The 19,412-nt window shown below is 57.6% G+C and overlaps 9 protein-coding genes across 9 annotated transcripts; 6 read left to right on the top strand and 3 right to left on the bottom strand.

Annotated features, from left to right (window-relative positions):
- Positions 1–214: 214 nt before the first annotated feature.
- On the bottom strand, positions 215–673 carry CORC01_01922 (uncharacterized protein; the record flags this gene model as incomplete). Its single annotated transcript, XM_022613575.1, has 3 exons — positions 215–393; positions 465–588; positions 641–673. The coding sequence occupies 3 exons, from the start codon at positions 671–673 to the stop codon at positions 215–217; spliced, it is 336 nt and encodes a 111-aa protein (XP_022479959.1).
- Positions 674–1,603: 930 nt separating this feature from the next.
- Positions 1,604–2,050, top strand: CORC01_01921 (trafficking PGA2; the record flags this gene model as incomplete). The annotated part of the gene is made up of 1 exon (XM_022613574.1): positions 1,604–2,050. One exon carries the CDS (start codon positions 1,604–1,606, stop codon positions 2,048–2,050), a length of 447 nt encoding a protein of 148 aa, XP_022479958.1.
- An 884-nt stretch (positions 2,051–2,934) lies between these two features.
- On the top strand, positions 2,935–5,471 carry CORC01_01920 (uncharacterized protein; the record flags this gene model as incomplete). The annotated part of the gene is made up of 4 exons (XM_022613573.1): positions 2,935–3,159; positions 3,210–4,320; positions 4,370–4,655; positions 4,706–5,471. 4 exons carry the CDS (start codon positions 2,935–2,937, stop codon positions 5,469–5,471), a joined length of 2,388 nt encoding a protein of 795 aa, XP_022479957.1.
- A 1,629-nt stretch (positions 5,472–7,100) lies between these two features.
- Positions 7,101–8,260, bottom strand: CORC01_01919 (glycosyltransferase family 17; the record flags this gene model as incomplete). The annotated part of the gene is made up of 2 exons (XM_022613572.1): positions 7,101–7,266; positions 7,314–8,260. 2 exons carry the CDS (start codon positions 8,258–8,260, stop codon positions 7,101–7,103), a joined length of 1,113 nt encoding a protein of 370 aa, XP_022479956.1.
- Positions 8,261–11,440: 3,180 nt separating this feature from the next.
- CORC01_01918 (triose-phosphate transporter) lies at positions 11,441–12,795 on the top strand (the record flags this gene model as incomplete). The annotated part of the gene is made up of 4 exons (XM_022613571.1): positions 11,441–11,508; positions 11,565–11,632; positions 11,736–12,367; positions 12,415–12,795. The coding sequence occupies 4 exons, from the start codon at positions 11,441–11,443 to the stop codon at positions 12,793–12,795; spliced, it is 1,149 nt and encodes a 382-aa protein (XP_022479955.1).
- Positions 12,796–13,331: 536 nt separating this feature from the next.
- On the top strand, positions 13,332–14,159 carry CORC01_01917 (uncharacterized protein; the record flags this gene model as incomplete). Its single annotated transcript, XM_022613570.1, has 1 exon — positions 13,332–14,159. One exon carries the CDS (start codon positions 13,332–13,334, stop codon positions 14,157–14,159), a length of 828 nt encoding a protein of 275 aa, XP_022479954.1.
- Positions 14,160–14,383: 224 nt separating this feature from the next.
- On the bottom strand, positions 14,384–16,519 carry CORC01_01916 (ubiquitin carboxyl-terminal hydrolase; the record flags this gene model as incomplete). The annotated part of the gene is made up of 1 exon (XM_022613569.1): positions 14,384–16,519. One exon carries the CDS (start codon positions 16,517–16,519, stop codon positions 14,384–14,386), a length of 2,136 nt encoding a protein of 711 aa, XP_022479953.1.
- Positions 16,520–16,974: 455 nt separating this feature from the next.
- CORC01_01915 (uncharacterized protein) lies at positions 16,975–17,587 on the top strand (the record flags this gene model as incomplete). The annotated part of the gene is made up of 2 exons (XM_022613568.1): positions 16,975–17,008; positions 17,061–17,587. 2 exons carry the CDS (start codon positions 16,975–16,977, stop codon positions 17,585–17,587), a joined length of 561 nt encoding a protein of 186 aa, XP_022479952.1.
- Positions 17,588–18,003: 416 nt separating this feature from the next.
- CORC01_01914 (micro-fibrillar-associated protein 1) lies at positions 18,004–19,410 on the top strand (the record flags this gene model as incomplete). The annotated part of the gene is made up of 1 exon (XM_022613567.1): positions 18,004–19,410. One exon carries the CDS (start codon positions 18,004–18,006, stop codon positions 19,408–19,410), a length of 1,407 nt encoding a protein of 468 aa, XP_022479951.1.
- Positions 19,411–19,412: the final 2 nt, after the last annotated feature.

The raw sequence follows: 19,412 nt of genomic DNA, 5'->3' as shown, positions 1-19,412 counted from the left end.
GGAGGACAGGCGTTTGGGGGGTGCAAAACCACCGGCAGGACGGATTCGTGGAGATTGGGCGTCTGGCGTATACATCACGAGATACCTCACAGCACAATAGTCTTTATCGACGCCTACAATAGAAGTGTTCGTAGCATTCATTAAACTTGGGTATCAATAGCTCTTCTTCGCCAGCTACCCCCGCCTTGCGAGGCCCGATCCGTTCGCAGTTTGGTCATCTCTTCTGCTTGCCTTTACCCTTCTTGAGCTTCTCCGCCTTTTGCTCCTCGACGAAACCGCGAACGATGTCGAGCAAGTCGGGGTTCTTGCGCGCCAGCAGAACAACGTCTTCTGTATGGACCGTTGACCTCCGCGCGTGCCGACTGAAGCTCTCCAGGTCGCTGGCGACTGACTCTGCGGGTCGGTCAGCGTTGTTCGCAACGGGGAATTCTGGACGTCGAAAGGATATGTGAGTCGAGACTGACCAATCTGAGCCCAGACCATCTCGGTCAGCGCGCCAATGTACTGCGGCGTAGCGTTGCAGTTCTGCTTGATTGACTCCTCGTCAACGATCTTGCCGACTGCGAACCAGAGCGCCGCCTTGAGACGCTGGCCACGTGTGTCAGAGATATTCGTTGGGATTGGGTGACTTTGGGTGTACCTCGCGCTCGTCCTCTTTGGACATATCCGCCATTTTGACCAGTTCTGATGAGGATTGGCGGGCGAGTACCAAAAACAAGTCTTTGATCCGTGAGGTCGTTCCCACTTAACGCGTCAGACGCGTCGCAGGTTTTTTAGTGAGATTACGTAGATACGTAGGACGATCACTGAGGTGCCGTTTCTTCACGGGTCTCACGATGGATCGACAAGCCGGAACAATGAATGCGTCAGCCAGGCAGTCAATTCCCTTCTTCGTCGTGGCTGGCTCTGCTGCGAGGACCTGGAGCTATCGTCGTTCGGATCGGGAGGGTCACATGATGTCGCGCCCGTTTCGTGAGTGAGATGACTAAGCTCGTCTTGGGCCTGAACCTTCGATTGCCCGTCAGCATCAGAGGGGTTCCGGAGAGTACCACGCTAGCAAGCATTTGCGACCTGTCTATACGCCGACAGCCATCTATCAAGGCCCCGATGCAGATTTTCAAAGGTACCTTAGTAACACATCGGAGGATTGGCGCTGACAGAGTGCTCCAAAGTATCGACCGTCAGTGGATGCACGGCGGGATCACCAAAGTAACGCGCTGTGACATCACTGGACGAGCCCCCTGTAGGACCCTGGGCCGGACGCTGAGCCTCCAGCGACGTTCTCCATTGCCGTGCCATCCATTGGCCAAAGCTAGCGGGCTCTCCAGGTGGGGCCTCTGCGCAATTTTGACGCCGCGTGGGCCGGCCTTTTCGACGTCGTGATATTTTTCGTTTGGCCGGCTCACCATAGCGTCTCAGATTTCTTTTGTCGTCCCCTCGAAGCCGCACCTCATCTAAGCCAAGCATTCCTACGCTCCAAGCCCAACATCTTAAGAGTATTCATACGAGTGCAGCTCGCGCAATATCCAACCGACGCTCACTCGGTTGACATTCGGAAGTTATCCATCATCTCTTCCCCCGCCACCCTACCACTACCGCCAAGATGTCCGCCGTCATCAACCTCGTCAATACCATCTGGACGCGCTTCAGCACCAACCTTCGCGGTACTCTTGATGGCATGAGCATGGAGAAGTGGATCCGGCTGGTCGTCATCGTCGGAGCATACTGCCTGCTGCGCCCCTACCTGATGAAGGTGGCCGGCAGCTCGCAGATGAAGCAGCACGAGGCCAAGCCCGAGGACGAGTGGACGGGTCCGAAGCCCAAGGTACAACCGAACACTCTGCGCGGGCAGGTTGAGATTCCGCAGGACAGCGACGATGAAGGCGCCGAGGCCGCGGGCTCGACGACGTCTACCGACTGGGGAAAGAAGGCGCGCAAGAGGCAGCGCGACGTGCTCAAGAAGATGATTGATGCCGAAGAGAAGAGGCTCGCGGAGCTGCAGGAGGATGACGAGGACAAGGATATCGAGGAGTTCTTGGTGAAGGAGTAGGGGTCGATGGAGGTGGATCGCGGGGAGCGGCAACTGGATGGCGTTTTGGCTCTTTCGGTCGTTTAGCATCATTAATACCAATGCCGGTGCTCGGCTCTGCTGTCTATGGTATCGGCTGGCTATGCATGCTACGATGATGAGGGCATTTGGACCCTCGTTCTGCGAGTGATGGCTGGTCGCACTCATCAACTGGCAGTGATTCTGAATGCGCCTAGAGCATGAACACGAGTTGACGTGACGTCGATGCCATCTTTTTGCAGTCTGTGGCCTGACGACTGACAACCATCCAATCCCTGAAGCCTCAAATGGCTTAATTTGAAAAGAATCTCGGTCCTGTTGGATAGCTGACTGCCATCAGATTCCACGCCTTCGCCAACGGCATCGCGCTTGACCACTTCGCAGTGCTTCATTGTGACGTACAAATATATTTCAAGTTGTGCAACTTATCATAGACCTCAATCTAGGATCGGATTTCATCCGTGATGTCAAGCACTTGTCTACGAGTACAGCCTGCTGCGGCGACCTTGCTTTCCCTGGGAACGCTAGGACCAGCCGCTGGCCTCGACAGGGATGAGAGTTCCACTAAACTTTGCGTCCCCTGTGGCCTCCACTTAACCACTGCACCTCTTTAACCTGCACCGGTGCCTCGAGAAGTCGACTTGCCAAACGCGTCCCCAGAAGCAATCGTTCTAGAATCCTTCCTGGAGGTCCCTCCATCACCACGTTTGCCGGCCCATTTCCGCTCCGTCATTCAATGGCCATCGCGCCAAAGGTGATCATCTTTGCTTGACCCCTCGTAGTCGACTGCGCTGGCTCGACAGCAAACGCATGCGACCATCGCTGTACCTGCACCAATTGCGACAAACGCAAGCCGCACCTGCAAGATGGCTACTTCCGCGCTCCCAGCGGCCATGGCCACTGCCTCATCTGGCAACCCGAACGCGGCGACGTCGACCGACTCCCTTCCCGCCTCCAAGAAGTTCAAGGCGTCCGACCTCCCCCTACCCTCTGCGACCCGGGCCGCCATCGAGTCGCTAGCGCACAGCTTCAAGAAGAAGGGCGGATACGACGCCATTCGCAAGGAGGTCTGGGACAAGTTTGCGGCGAGCGTGAGTCTCCTCTGAGATGCCGGCGCATGATGGATGACTGACACGCACAGGATTACGAGGCCCAAGTCACGAAAGCCATCCTCGAGGTCGCCGAACAGGAAGTCGAACGCAACCCCGGCCAGCTCCTGACTCTCGACCGAGGTAAAGCTGCTGCCCTGATTGACGGCGCTCTCGAGCGGTCTGGTGTCTACCAAAAGGCCGAGCAGGTCATCACGCAACTCATCGATAGGGCATCGATCGAGGAACGTATGCGACAACTGCGCCGCGCCGACATTGGCGAAGAGGAGGCAGCCGCAGAACAAGAGCGGGGAGCCAAGACGGATGAGGACTACAACGCAGAGACCTTGGCGAAACAAGCCGAGCGTGAGAGAGTCCGGGAGGAACTAAGACAAAAGGAGGCCGCCATTGAAGAGGAGAAACGCAAGATTGCCCGAGAAGAGCGCAAAAAGGTCGAAAGGGAACGCGAAAAAGCCGAGGAGAAACGCAAGGCTGAACGAGATGCCAGGCGGGCTGCGAGAGAGAAGGTCCAAGCAGAGCGTGAGGCCGAAAGGGAAGAACGCCGTCGCCAAAGAGACAAGGAGCGGAGTCGGGACAGGGACAGAGGCCGCGACCGCGACCGAAGCCGGAGTCGAAGCCGCAGCCGCCGCAGGGATAGAGACCGCGATCGTGACCGTGACCATGACGAGCGCGACCGTGAGCGCCGGGAAGAGCGAGATCGCAAGCGCAAAGAACGGCACGAGGAGACCGAGGAAGCCAAGCAGAAGCTTTCCCAGGAGCAGCTCGAAAGACTCGAACAGGAGGCCCTTGCGGATCTCCTCCGAGAGAGCAAGCGCAGCACCGCAAAGCAGCCCGAATTGGAGATTGACGAAGCGCTGGCACCACCGCCTAGGAAATTGGCTCCCGCGTCAGCCATCATGCCCTTCAAGAAGGTTGCTTCCTCGCGAGACTCGCAAAAGGTCTCAGAGTCGACGAAGACTGTCGAGGTGAAGCCAGAAACACGAGATGCCAGCATGACCACGGCACCAAAAGCCGATGCACCGGCCGTGAAGGCTAGAAGCCGCAGCCGGTCACAGGCGACTGGCAAAGACCGCGAGCGAGAGAGGGACAAGGACGGCGATGACGATAGACGCCGTACCAGAGACGACGACGACCGCCGCAGACGTGATCGTCGGTCCAGATCTCCCCGGCCGCGGGATCGATCCCGCGATAGACGTGACAGGTCGCGGTCAAGAACCCGACGCGATCGCAGCAGGTCCCGTCGGCCCGAAAGACGAGAGAGAACCCCCTCGCCCACTCGATCGAAAGCCCGCCGTGACCGCAGCAGATCTCGCACGCGCCACGATCGCCGTGATCGAAGTCGCTCCAGATCTCGCGACCGCAGAGACCGCAGCAGAGACCGTGTTCGCTCCGACAGGCGAGAACGGAGTCGCTCACGCCGCCGCGAAAGGAGCCGATCCCGGACTCGCAACGACCGCAGAGATCGCAGCCGTTCTCGCGTGAGGGCCGACCGCCGAGACAAGTCGCGCTCCCGCTCCCGGACCCGTAGAGACCGCAGTCGGTCTCCACGGGACCGGCGCGAATCGATCCGCCGTGATCGCAGCCGCTCTCGCACCCGCCGAGACCGCTCCTCTGACCGAAAGGTCTCTGAGCGTGATCGCAAGAGTCGGTCTCGCTCGAGACACCCATCTCCAGCGGTGCGGTCTTCTTCCAGGTTGGAGAGAGACAAGGACGAAAAGGAGGCCACCAAGATGGTGGAGGTCCGCAAGCGCGAAAAGGAAGCCAAGGCCTACCTCGCCGCACAGCGCGAGGCTAGGGAGAAGGGCATGCCAGTTCCCGGCATCGACGACAAGAGAAGCACAGGGGACCGCTCTCCCGAAGCGAAACGCAGGCGCGATTTGGATGAAATCGATCGATATGTGCCGCCCGGCAGGGACAGAGAGCGACCTCACGACCTGGCTCGGGATGATGAGCGCCGTCGCAGTCGGTCGCGCAGCAAGGATCGCGAGCGGGACAAGGACAGGGACCGCGTCAGGGACCGGGACCGTGATCGTGACAGAGAGCGGGATAGGGATCGGGACAGGGATAGGGATAGGGACCGGGACCGGGACCGAGATAGGAGGGACAGAGACCGCGATAGGGACCGCTCTCGAGATCGCTCTAGAGATCGACGGGACCACAGAGACAGAGACAGAGACAGGGACTGGGATAGGGACCGTGAACGCGACCGCCGCAGCCGGAGAGACCGCAGCGTCTCGTCGCGACGGGATAGGCGAGACCGGAGCCGCAGCCGTCGAAGGAGCAGGAGTCGCTAGTTGCCTCTGCGCCCGGCGGGCTTGGTGGTTTCTTTGATTAAGAAGGAAGGTAATGGGAATGGACCGGCGGTGAAGGAAGAGGATACGGCGACAAGATGACATTGGGTCGTCTCGTGCAAGAATAGGGGGTATGGCACATCATCACATGGCTCACTATGGCAACGGGGCCGGGCGGCATCAGTAGCATCAATCGCACAATCATCGCCCGCAGGACATGCGCCTCCTCAAAGTGAAGTTCGACTCAATAGTGTGATTTTCCTGCCACGGTGTTTGAGAAGCGGCAGTCTGCCGTCTCCGACGTGAACCGCCGCTCACCCACGCCGATTAACACGGCTCTCTATGGAAAATGCCGGCCGAGCGTGTCCGCGAAAGCGGTCTTAGCCCGGGCGGCGGGCGGGAATCGAAAGCACAGGGATACATACCGCCGCAAGCTGCCATGTAGAACGGCATGGGAGGAGGCTGGCTGTTCGGTCATTAGCGGCCAGCCGAGCGACCCAGAATCCTGTCGGATATCCCAACGTAGTAAAGACGATAAACTTTTTGTCCCATTTGGTTGAACTTCATTTCATCAGGCAAATGCACTCCCACCCCCTTGAAACATTCCAGCGAGTCCCAGTCAAGGACCTAGAAGACCACAAAAAAAAAAAAAAAAAAAAAAGACGAGGCGTTCAGACAACATAGAGCCCACTAGCATGACTCGAAAGACCCATCTACCCCAATACGAGATTTTAGGCAGAAGTTTCGCTTCCCGATCACAAATTCGGAGCTGTTCGAGTCCCACACAGCTCAGGGCTGTATCGCCTATAATAAGGCGTCGAGACGCATTCAAAGTTTCCCACCGTAATTTCATCCGCATTTTCTAATTATATTCTACAGATACTGGAAACCTACATAAGCCGTCCCTTGAACAAGCGGCGATCATTCCCAAACGCCCATTCACGACTTTTTCAAATACCACATCAGTTCGTAGCTCCTTTACGAAGTCCTAGACCATATCACCGGCAAAAATAAACTCTAATAAGCAAGGCTTGAACTCACAGCCGGTCATATACCCTTTCCTTTTCTCTCTCTCTCTCTATCTGGTCTCTGATTTGTATCACGTTAAAGTTTCCCGCGTGTAAGTGGGTGTTCCCTGCAAGGCTACACCCCGTCCCGGGTCCTGGCCTGCTAAGTCGAGGTGGAGTGAGGTCGCGGTAGCCCCGGGTGGGTGGCCTTGCAGAGATTGCAGGGATCTGTATGGGCAACACCTCTCAGCAAGGTCCCGGTGGTTCCGTCTGTGGGAAACTCTATTCTGGCTTCTTGGAACATCATCTGAACTCTGTTCGTTCAAAGTTGCTGGCGGACACGTAATTTCGCCATTCTGCAGGGTGCTATTAGGTTTTCTTCGCACTTGGCATGTCGCGTAGAGCGGGCAAACCAGAGATGGCACTTTGCCTGTGCAGAGCCCAAGATGGCTTCATGTTTCTGAAAGGTGAAGATGAGCGGCTGATAGAATATGCCGCGAAATTGATAGTACAAAGAAGAGGGAAGAAAATGTTTTCCCGCAAAGTGCAAAACATTCCCCAGATGTATCCAGTGCCCCAAACGCCTATCGCACATTCTTTTCCTCTGCTGACGTCTCCAACGAAATCAAGCTCCAGGCGTTGACGTGGGCTTGGGAGTGTAGTCCCTAAAGTTGGCGTTGGGCGGATCGCGGTCAAGCAGGTACTTGAATTTTTCCGAGTTGTGTTTGACATAGTGCGGAACGTCGTGGTTCTCCTCGACGCGGTCAAAGTTGGAATCCCCTCTGCCGAAGCTGTGACGTGTTAGTAAAGAAATATCGACAGACATCGGGCCACCTACATGTCGAGTCCACGGCGGGATACAGAGACGATCCAGTCAGGGTCCTTGAACTCGGGCTTGTTTAGTTCGGCATGGGAGAAGGAGTTGATCTTCTGCGCCATCTCTTCGACGGTGCTAAAACAGTAGCTGCAATGCCAGCCGCCGTGGTTGAAGTGGTAGTCGTTGGCATTGTGGCGGAGGTCGTCAGGGAGAACGGTGTCGGCGCCGCGGTAGACGGTAGCCTGGGGATGGTTCCAGTCGTTGCGGGCGAGCCACTGGTACGAGTAGTAGTAGATCTTGGAGTGGATGGAGACACGGGGCGGGATCTCGCAGTTCCTCAAGGCGCGGACGACTTCGGGCTTGGGGATCTCGTCAACGTCGGAGACGATGAGAATATCATCGATCGAGGCCTGCTGAGCGCCCTCGAGGCTGGGAATGACCTGCTCGTACATGGCGTTGCGGCTCTTGGTCTCGCGGTCCCAGGTGCTGCCGTCCTTAAGGGCCTCGAGGTCCATGGTGCGCAGGATCATCTTGTTGTGCCACGGCTTGAATAGATCCCAGTTCTCCTTGATGTACAGCGGCTTCTCTTTGTCGGTAAAGGTTTTGTCAGACTCGATGATGACAAAGTAGTCGACGTAGGGAGCCATCTGGCCCATGCGGACCTCGAGCATCTCAACCTCGGTGTTGATGAGAAGCAAGTCGTACACCTTGCGCTTGCGGACCAGTTCATGGTTGGCCGGCTTCAGGCGGTAGTGGTCACAGTACTCGACGGCCTTTGCGGGAGGGAGGACCTCACTGTTGGCAGCGTTGGCGAGGCCATCATACGGCGTGCTGTTTGGGTGTGTGATCTTGCGCGCGTGCTCGACAACTTGTTGGTGAAGATCGAGCCGCCAGACCAGCCAGATAAAAACAATGGAAGCAACCACGGCCAGATACTTGATCTGGTGACTTGATGTTGGCTTCATCATGGCTGCTGGGAGTATAAGCAGGTGACCGGGTAAAAGAGGAAGGAAGGATTCTCGTTGACCGCTCAAACCTTGAGCTCAAGATGAAGACCACGGGAGGGGAGACTGGGAGCGCCAAATGACCGGCCAATTTTGCGAGCAATGAAGTAGAAGTTCAGCGGGGTGAGGGGTGCGAGCTGGCCTTGTTGAACTTGTTGAACTTTGGGAGGGACAAAGTCGGTTGGCCTGAGCTCTCAAAGTTCAGACCTGGCACTGTATCTCAGTCGGTCTCGAACATTTCTGAAGTGAATCCTGGAAGTGTCTCGCCTACGCTAACCTCTCGCTCATCATGCTTGCATTTCTAAGCCGCCGAGCTGAGGGCCACCTTGGTAGTCTGGACAGGGGTAGTCACCTTACTGTGTTGGGACCCTCAACCGGGGCCACGCATTTCGAGAATATGATGGCGGGAATGTAATCACCGAATGCAGTACCGTGGCGGAGACGGCGATTAACGCTAAATTGACCAATAGGCGGTCGTGGAAACGTGTAAGCTCGTGATGGGACAGGAACTGTACACGGGATGAGCGGACGGCTAAAGGGAGAAGGTGACGTGCATCAGACCGTGGATCGTTTCGGATGAGCATCTTGCGCAGCACTGGCACCCAGTCTGCAGATGCTATTCGCGCGTAAACTTCCGCCAGGGAGGCCGCAGTGTAAATATCCTCATTCAGAGCCAATGCAGGGAGCGGCATGAATCGCCTTGGCGCGCAGAGATAACGACACTTGTCGAAGACTGTCTCTTGATCTGCCCTAGCACGCCTAGTCTCTCCAGTCGTCTGGGTATGGTTTGTGGACCATTGGACTAGGTAAGTCTATGAGTAGGTAGGGACTATAAGGGTGAGGCCGGCTATCCTTTGGTGTTTGTTGGTTGCAAGCGGGACGGTACGGGGAGCGGAAAACTGGAGACTCTGAGGGACCCCCCTCCTCTGGGTGACTTCAGCCGAGGGCTGTGGCGAGCTGCGAACTTGCGAGGATTCGAGATTTGGTGCTCTCGCCGTGAGCAGATGGTGGGCTTGGGGCTGAAGTGCAGAACACAGAGGACCGACGAGTCACAAGCCAGGTGACTGACTTGGCTTGCAGCATGGCGGGCACGCTTTGTGGTGACGAGTTGTTGATCTGAAGACATTTCACTGGTGGCCCGAGATGTCTTGATTGAGGTTTCGCTAGTCTTTGGATGGACATGGGTTGAGCCTCGCTAGTCGCTCACCTGGCGGCCGGCAGGTCTCCGACGCGATGGACATGTACCCCGCGACACCAGCTCACGACCCAGAACGATATTGCAAACATGGCCGATTCGACAAAGAGAAGCTCGCCGGTGGTGCGAAGCGTTCGAAAGCGTCGTCGGCATTGGGTTTCCCTTTGGAGTTACACAACACGAGGCTCGATGTCTGTCACCCCAACAATGGCACAATGTCTTGGATCCCGAAAACCGGGTCGAATCTTGGTGGCTGCCAGAGGAGTTGGCTATTTCCCGCATTCCAGGCCGATGATGGAATGCGGATACCGAGCCATGAGAAGCATCACATCGTGGGCTCGGGGGTCCAAACAAGATGGTCCCGCTGGTGATTGCAGTGCGAAGCTAAGATGGCCGTCGGTGATGCAAGGGAGCTGTGGGAGATGAGGCCACTAGGAGGGCCGGCTCGGTGGGACGCTTGCACAAGCCACAGACGATCCCTTCTGTTACACAACATCCGTTGTGCAGAAAGTGGAGGTAGGGTGTAAGAGGTGCACAAAGACAGCCCAGGTGGTGCAAGTCTCGCTTCCTGGCCGCTTACCTACCCACTACCTTACTCAGTGCCTTACATAAGATGGGTATTTTGATCAGGCACCTTTGAGATGAGGCAGGGGAGGAGGAAGTTTAATGCTTCCCCCCTGCCCTATGAGCTTAATTAAAAACATGACAGGCAACTACGGACGGGCGATGGCACAGGCAGCGCCCCAGCAGCGCCGACACCAACTTGTCAATCCGCTGCATCGCTGGGCCGGGCCACAAACCTTCTGCATTCCCTCGCGTTACACGACCCCCCTTGGTTCAGCCGTTGTGTCTTGTATTGCGCCTTTGTCTCGCCTTGCCTATCTTCCTGTCGAGTCCAAGTCAGTCGGCACTCAAGCACTCACTCAAACCCCCAACTCCTTTCCCCTTCCATCACCACAACCGCAACTCCCGCTTGCCTTTCCTCATCCGAACCCCTACACTCTCCCTCTGTCCCCTGAAAGCCCAAGGTTCATCTGCAAATTCCATCGCTATTGCACCGCGCAGCCGCCCACCGCCATCCACGACACGTTGCTCCAACTTTTGAGGGCCGCTTCAGTCTGGACGGCGCACCTCCTACATCCCCGGACAATCAAATCAGCTAACCTAACCTACGTCGTGCTCAATAACGTTGACATCTGCTGGTTCATGTACACTGCAACGAACAACTCCAACTCTCTCTCCCCCCAGCTCGCATACAGCTCGCTCCAACCACTGCAACCATCGACCAGGGTCGCGGTGTCTCACTCTCCTCGCTCCCTCCACGTGCCGGCCGCCCGACTTTAGCGCCTCCCCAAAGGGCCCCAAAGCCCCCCTTCTCCGCCAGCCTTTTTCAGGCCCAGTGGTCAGCCCAGTCCAATAAGGTGCCGTTCCATTTCCTCCTGCCTTTGCCGGGTACATTGCAGCCAGCAGAAAATACGAGAAAAACACGCTGGGGAAGGGGTTCCTGCCGTACCGCAGGCTCCATTCGACAATCGGCGCAGCGCTTCAAACATCCGCTTGCCGCCACACACCTTTCAGTCCTCACTCTCGTTCTCGTCTCCCGTCTGCCTGTCTGTTTGTACCACTCTGACTTTCTTGACCCGGAAGGTGGTCTGCACTCTGCATCCCTCACTCCTCCTCCTCCTCCTCCGTTTTGTCTTCGCGTCTTTCCTTGTCGTCGCTTTTCGTCGCTGCATTGCGTCTCTCATGCTTTCCATCTGACGCAGCAACCCCATACTTTCCCGTCCATCCTGCCGACTCGTCCGGCCCACCACCGACTCCAGTCCGTCGTCCAGCCCCCCGTCTCCGTCGCCGTTCTCCCCGACAACCGCCGTCGCGTGGCCTTCTTGAGCATCGTTGCTTGTTCGCACCCCGGCCACAAGACCTGACTATCACCGCATAACGCAGCCATGAGTACGCTCCCGACCACGGAGAAGCCTGTTGCCTCCAAGGCTCTTCACCCGGCCTTCTTCATCGCGTGCGTGTACCCCCGTCTTGTCCAGCCTCACCGGGCTCTCACTAAATCTTCCGCAGGAGTTGGATCCTCTTCTCAAACTTAACCATCCTCTTCAACAAATGGCTGCTTGATACAGCTGGCTTCAGTAAGCATCCTTTTTGATCCATCAAGTTGACCACCACTAACCACTCGCAGAATACCGTACGTTTCGTTTACCAACTTTCACTGATCTCACTAACATGCTCCAGCCGTGATCCTGACATTCTGGCATCTGGTCTTCTCCACCCTGGCAACCCAGGTGCTAGCGCGCTTCACCTCCCTTCTCGATGGCCGCCACAAGGTCAAGATGACGGGCCGCGTCTACCTGCGCGCCATCATGCCCATCGGCGTCCTCTACTCGGGGTCCCTCGTCTGCTCCAACCTCGTGTACCTGTACCTCTCCGTGTCCTTCATCCAGATGCTCAAGGCCGCCGCGCCCGTCGCCGTCCTCTTCACCAGCTGGATCTGGGGGGTTGCCGACCCGTCCATGACAACCTTTTACAACATTCTGCTTATCGTCGCCGGTGTCGGCCTCGCTTCCTTTGGCGAGATTGAGTTTTCGTGGATCGGCTTCATCTTCCAGATGGGCGGCATCATTTTCGAGGCCATCCGCCTCGTCATGATCCAGGTCCTGCTCAAGGGTGACGAGAATGCCCAGAAGATGGACCCCCTCGTCAGTCTGTACTACTACGCGCCCGTCTGCGCCGTCATGAACTTCTTCGTCGCCTGGTTCAGTGAGTTTGGCAAGTTTAACGTGGAGGACTTCAACAAGGTCGGCTTCACCATGCTGCTACTCAACGCCAGTGTTGCCTTTGCGCTCAACATCTCCAGCGTCTTCCTTGTAAGTTTCCCCTCTGCGCACAAATCAACCACTGCTAACAACCCCAGATTGGCAAGACGTCGGGGCTCGTTATGACCCTCACCGGCATCCTCAAGAACATCCTCCTCATTGTTGTCTCCGTTCTCATCTGGCACACCAGCATCACCGCCCTGCAGTTCATCGGCTATGCCGTCGCCCTCTTTGGCCTCGTTATCTACTCGACCGGCTGGGACCAGCTCAAGATCTCGAGCGCCGGCGCCGTCACGTGGTCTCGCAACGCCTGGAACTCGCACGCCCTCGATGAGGGCCGCCTGTCGCCACTCCTCCGCCGCGCCATCTTCTTTGGCCTGCTCACGTTCATCACGCTCATGGTGGTCATGGGCTTCGCCTACAGGGGCGCCGCGGCGCCGGCGGACTGGTTTGCAAAGGTGGGCGAGGCAAGCACCTAGAAGCGGTTATTTTCTGCATCATCACAGCCTGGAGTTTTTGGAGCGCGTTGTATACCAGAAACCTATTGGAATCGGATGGGGAAGTGTTGGCTGACGTTAAAACGCGCGGGTTTTGGGTGGTCCTCTTTTGGTTCTAGGCCGCCGGTGTCGTAATATTGTATATCATGAGCAGGCATTACAGGTACAGCTTTAGAAGATATAATCTGAACGACGAGCTCCGTCTGCTCAACGTGTCGAGCCTCATCGAATCGTCCATTGACAAGCACCGTCGGTAATGTGAGACGGGCAAAGTCACGATCCATTGGCCTATCACAAGGTTCGTGACCTGCAGCCAAGGCTTACTAACTATGGGGATTTGACGCAACAATTATTCGTCTCCTCTTTTAAGGTCGCTTGTAGTTGAAATCGCGCGCTGCAGAGAGAAGCCACTGATCCTCATAACGTTGAAATATGGGTGAATCATTTAGCCTCATCTCACATCTCAACACCAGTCATTATTTTTGCACACTGAAAAAGATTCCTCACATTTCACCAAAATGAAGTTCACAAAACAGTTACTCGCCTCCCAGCCAGACCTCTACCACTTGGCAACTCACGCCGCCTTCCTCGACGCCGCCGCAAAAGGCACGGTCCCCAAGGCCACCCTCGGCCGCTGGCTCGCCAATGACAGGCTCTACATCCACGCCTACGTCAAGGGCGCGGGCCGTCTGCTCGACCTCCTCGACCTCCCCGACCTCGTCAACCCCGACGGCCCCGCTGCGACGGAGGAGAGGCTGCTACAGTGGCTCGTCGACGCCCTCGTCAACGTCCGGCGCGAGGAAAAGTTCTTCGTCGACGTGGCCGCCAAGTTCGGCATCGACGTGAACTTGCCGGCGCTCGACTCCTCATCCCAGGGCGGCCTCCGCGTGCGCAGCGAGGAGAAGATTGCCGGGCTCCGGGCCTTTGAGAAGCTATTCAGTCGTATCGGCACGGGCACGACGCCTCCTCCCACTGCCGCGGGGGTGAGGCGCCAAGATGAACCGCGACAGACGTTGCTACCGTGGCTAGCACCCGCCGTGCTCTTCTGGGCCACGGAGAAGTGCTACCTAGAAGCCTGGTCCGGCGCCAAGGCCGCGCAGGAGGAGGGCAGAGACCCGGCCGCCGACGCTGACGGCGGCGCATTGAGGTCCGAGTTCATTGACAACTGGAGCAGCGCCGAGTTCAGAGATTTTGTGGACCAACTGGGCGATATCATCGATGATGGGGTCGAAGAAGCGATCCGGCGGCACGGCGTCGAGACGCTCAGGGACCAGGAGTGGACTTCGGAGACTTGGAAAGAGGTCTTGGTGGCGGAGAAAGATTTCTGGCCGCAGGAAACGGAATAGGGCGGCTTGCGATAGAGTCTCTCCGAATAGACGTCCACGTTTTATCATACGGGCTCACATTAACCTACAATGAATTAAAGCTATATCATTACCCATTCCGTGACCTATCCTACTCAGTTATCCGCGCCGCGAGCGCATGGTATTACCGCGGACCCAACGCCTTCGCTATGCTGTAAACGACCAAAAGCACCCATTTGTTCTCCGCTTTGGAAATCTCTCTGTAGTCAGACGGCAATCATCCGTGGTCCCAGTTCGGTCTGGTTGTCTCCCAACTCGTCGTCTCCGTCTCCCGGTAGTGGCACAGACCGCGCTTGCGAGACGTCTCCATCAGCAACAGCCATCACAGTACCTGTCGTCGGCACCTCTTCTTCATCATCTTCGGAGACCTCCTTTACCGTGCAGGTAAAGGCAGGTTTCTCTACTCTGGGCGTCTCCTCGTCCTCTGCGTCTATCGCATCTGCGCCCGGAACTGCAACGGCCTCCACAGCGGCAACCTCGGACGAGGGAATAATATTCGGGTCGACACAGTCGTAGAATAACATAAAGACGTTACCCTGTGCCAGCAGCTCCTCTTCGTCAACCTTCCTGAGCGTGTCGTCACTGAGACGCCACCAGTCCATCTCCACATCGGGGTCGTCCTCTGAAGTTTTTGACTGGGGCGAAGTGACCTCATCGCCATCACTCGGCGGCGAGTGACGAGGAAACTTGCGATAGCAGACGTAGTGCCCGTTTTCGTGACGACCATAGTGCGTGACGACAGCCCGCAGCTCGTATATCGGGCCGGTGATGTACGACTTGCGTTTGTCGCCGGCAATCATCGAAGACCTCGGATCCAACAGCCACTGCTCTTCCTCCTGCTCCTCCAAGGATGGCGAAGCGGATCCGTCAGTAGGACCGCGGCCGTCCGTTTTGCTGGCACTACCCAGACACCACGGACCGAGATCAAGCGTCAGGGGGAACCGGATGCCGGATGAGTTCTTGTACATCATGCCAGTGTTTTCGTCGAACACGGACCTGTTCATGTGGACGGCGAGGCTCTGGGGCGGGCGAGCAATGACGGCCTGCTTCGTTTTGGTCGAGGAGACTTTGAAATTGGCAGGGAACTTGCACTTCTCCGTGAGCGTCTTGTCCTCAAAATCGTCCTCTTCCAGCGCCTCCTCGACGGCCGCCAGTCGCAACTTGGGCTCCTTGAGCTTCTGCTCGTCAGTGTATGATGCTTCCGCTCTCTCGACGAGCAGGGTCAGGAGTCTTTTCGCTTTCAAGAGCGTGCATTTTCCACACTCGACGCCCTCGATCGACTCGATGTGGGCGTACGCGTCCAGGAGCTCGTACAAATCGTGATCGTTGCCGCCCACATTCAAACTAAGAGTAACGCAGTTGAAAGGGATCATTGAGAGCCCGTCCGAGTGTCCACACTCGACGCAGGCCACGCGTTGAGCAATAAGCCCCTCGAGGGGGTTCCGCAAAGATCTAGAGGCCGCGCTAATCTTTGAGGCCGTCGACAGACTCTGGTAGCCGCTATCATCGCTGTGCTGGCTCGTCGCAGTGTCGTCGTTGGCGCAATCCGACTCGAAGCCCGACGACTTGACCGTCACTTTTGCCACCTTGGCAATCTCCCTATCCACCTCGTCGAGTAGCTTTGAAAAGTATTCCTGCGCATCTTGCTGCTGCCACGTGCTCATGTTCTTCAGCGAGCCTGGCGTCCATAATGTCTTGCCATAGTTTCGAGCGCTGTTCAAGTCCTCAATCAGGTTACGCAGCGTGTCCACGGCCTCGACTTTCCGGCGGTCAGTCTCGGGGTCCTGAACGGGATCGGCCAGGTATTTCGGAAACGGCTTCAGCGAGGCAAGTCCCTGAAGAATGCTATTCTGATAGCACGAGTTGTCGAGGTTCCCGAGGCCCGGCGGGTAGTTGCTAGAGCCCTTGAAGCTCATCATGGCCCCGGAGACCGACGACAACCCCCGAATGCCAGCTTGAGACACCGTCCCCATGATTCCTCCCTGTCTGTCCATGCCGAGTATCTTTTTCAAAAGCGCACTTTTTGCCGCATGTGTTCTGGCTTGGTTCTGGAGCATCGGTCGCGGAACGAGCGGCGGATGCAGCCAGGCTTCCAGAAGGGTCAAGGCGTCGTAGGGAATGAGCCAGACGATTACGTCCCAAAGGGTCCGAGAGGCGCGTGAGAGCAGGGTGGTCGGAAGAGAAGCGCCGAAAACAGAGACGAGCGCTGTGAGGACGAGTGCGAAGAGGGACACCACGATGCTCGGCTCCGTCAGCCTCGTCCAGAAGGTCTCGTCGGTGTGAAATCGTCGGTGGTAGTCGGGTCCGCCGTAAGAGTTCTTGAATGGGCCCGGAGAATTCATGCTGCCCGGGGTTCGTTGGGGTGGGTTTGGTGCTTGTGGGAGGTCGTCTCGAAAGGGACAGCTTCAGGCGAGCTTCTGCAATGCAATGTCCGAGAGGCCGCGCGCTGCCATATCGAGGAGGGTATTCGAAAGGGTGTCCAGTCGTGGCGATGCTCGCTGATTAAGTGGTTGTGGGTGAGTAAGGTCCTGGAATGTCTGCACGGTTCTGGATGTTGCGGTGGTGTCGCAGCGGCCGCGAATACTGACAGCAAAGAATGATGAGCGGGACCAGGGGCAAACGGTGCGACAAGGATTGGTCAGAGCGCGCGTGGCCCCAACCTAAGGCTTGTGATCGTCTCTTCTCTTATCATGATAAGATAGCAGACAGGTCGATAAGGAATTTTATATCCCCCACACGAGGTGCTGGCGATTGACCGACCTGCAACACTGAGAACTCGAACAAATCGATCGCAAAGATGGCGAAACCAGGCGCTTCCAAGAAGAACAGACGTGAGAGCGGTGTCTCTGAACTACAGTGAATTTTGACTAACACCAATGGCAGAACCCTCGGTTCACTCGAGAGCCGCAAGGCGCGCAACGGATGTCGACATCGACACTGACAAGTCTCTCAAGGAAGTCAAGGCCCCGGCCGCCGCGAGCGACTTCCGGCCGTCAGTCCTCAATGCCCAACACAACTCTGGCGTATCCAAGAAGACAAAGAATCGCAAGGCGCAGATGAGCGCCAAGGCAAAGGAGAGGAAAGAAAAAGCGGCGGACCGCGCAGAGGCCATCATGGGGCGGACCTCCACCAAGACCGAGAAGAGCAAGACCAAGGCCCGCAGGATCCAGACGCGGAGCAAGCAGTGGGAGGACATCAACAAGGCCTCCATCGTGGCCAAGAAATTCCCCGACGAGGAGGATTTCGAGGTGGAGCAGAGGCAGAGCAGGGCCATCGAAGTGGCTGCTGGCAAGGACTGGGAGACGGACGAGGAGATGGACGGCGCCGACGACGATGTCGCTGCACCTGCTGTCGCTAATGCTGTGCCGGTGCTTCCAGCAAACGACGATTCCGACGAGGAGATTTTGTAGTACGGTGTCAGTTTCTGTTCAGGTTGCCCCGAGAGGCGGTGGCTGCGCCTCGGGCTATGAGACTTATGATAGATACCCAATGATGTTGAAAATTTCTGCCACCCGTACATCGGCGTAAAGTCATAAACTCTGCAGAAAGCCTTCAAGCTCCTTAAGCTTCAGATCCATGGACGACAAGCGTCCAGACAGTCACAAAACCTGGCCAAGACTTCCAGGTTGGAGGGGTCAAAAGCTCTGCGGCGGCGGCAGATCCACTAAAAACGCTAAATTTACAGGGCGCCCCAGCGGGGAAACACTTCTGCAGTTCCGTCCCCAACCTCCGCCAGGAGACCTACTTCAGGTACGCTGCTCTCCACGGCTTTCGATCTTCATCCGGACGTTATCAACCCAATTCACCATCCACAAAGAATCACAAGATGCCGCCCAAGCGCATGACCGCGAACCCGGTCAAGCCAGGACGCTACTTCCCCGGAAAGGCCGCCGCCCCCGAGGAATCGTCCTCGGACTCGGATGCGAGCGACGATGAGGAGGCGGCCGACGACACCAAAGCCCGCGCGATCCCGCCGCCGCCCAAGGCATCGAGCGCCGCCAAGATCGCCAGCAACCTCAGCAAGGTCAATCTCGACGAACGAAGGCGCGGGGCGCAGAAGAAGGAGAATCAGAGGATAGCGCGCGAAAAGGCTGAGAGACTCGCCGCAGAAGAGGGCTTCGTGACGGAAGAGGAGGAGGAGGAGGAGGATGATGATGAAGGTGACGAAGAAGAGAGCTCCAGCGAGGAGGAAAGCAGCAGCGAAGAGGAAGCTCCCCGCCGCCTGATGATCCGACCCAAGTTCATCCCCAAGAACCAGCGCAACGCCGCCAAGGAACAATCCGCCGCACCAAAGGACGACGAGGCGCGCCAGGCAGAGGAGGAAGCCCGCCGCAAGGCCGCCGCCGACGTACTGGTGGAGGAGCAGATCGCAAAGGACCTGGCCGCGCGCGCCGCGGGAAAGAAGCACTGGGACGACGACGAGGCGTCGGGTTCGGACGTGGACACGACGGACGAATTGGACCCGGAGGCGGAGCTGGCGGCGTGGCGGCTGCGGGAGCTGAAGAGGGTCAAGCGCGAGCGCGACCGCATCGCCGAGCAGGAGGCCGAGTACGCCGAGCGCGAGAGGCGTCAGAACCTGACGCAGGAGGAGCGCGACGCCGAGGACGCCGACAAGCTCGCGCGGCAGCAGGACGAGAAGGACGCCAAGGGCAAGATGTCGTACCTGCAAAAGTACTACCACAAGGGCGCCTTCTACAGCGAGGAGGCGAAAGCGTACGGGCTCGACAAGCGCGACCTCATGGGCATGCGCATCGCCGACGACGTAAAGGACCGCAGCGCCCTGCCCGAGTACCTCCAAAAGCGCGACATGACGAAGCTGGGCAGGAAGGGCGGGACCAAGTACAAGGATCTCAAGAGCGAGGATACCGGACGGTGGGGCGAGTTCGATGACCGGCGTGGCGGCGGTGGCGACCGAAGGAGAGGAGGCTTCGACAGAAACGATGTTGACGAGCGGTTCCGGCCGGACAATGACCGCGAGGTCAACGGCGCAAACGCTATCCCCCTGGGTGACCGCAAGGCGCCTTCGGGTGGTGCCAGAGACGACCGTGACAGGCATCGCGACGGCGATCGTCGCAGGGGAGACAGGGACGACTATCGCCGTCGGGATCGGTCAAGGTCGAGGTCATCACGCCGCGACGCGCGGGACGACTACAGGGACCGGCGGAAGCGCAGCCCGTCACGCGAGAGAGAGCGCCACGACAGCGACAAGCGGAGGCGATTAGAGTCTAGATAAAA

The sequence above is a fragment of the Colletotrichum orchidophilum genome (assembly GCF_001831195.1).
Source record: "Colletotrichum orchidophilum strain IMI 309357 chromosome Unknown Scaffold_10.1, whole genome shotgun sequence".
Lineage (NCBI taxonomy): Eukaryota > Fungi > Ascomycota > Sordariomycetes > Glomerellales > Glomerellaceae > Colletotrichum > Colletotrichum orchidophilum.
Note: the sequence above shows the minus strand (reverse complement) of the source record. Positions and strands in the feature narration are given on the sequence as shown.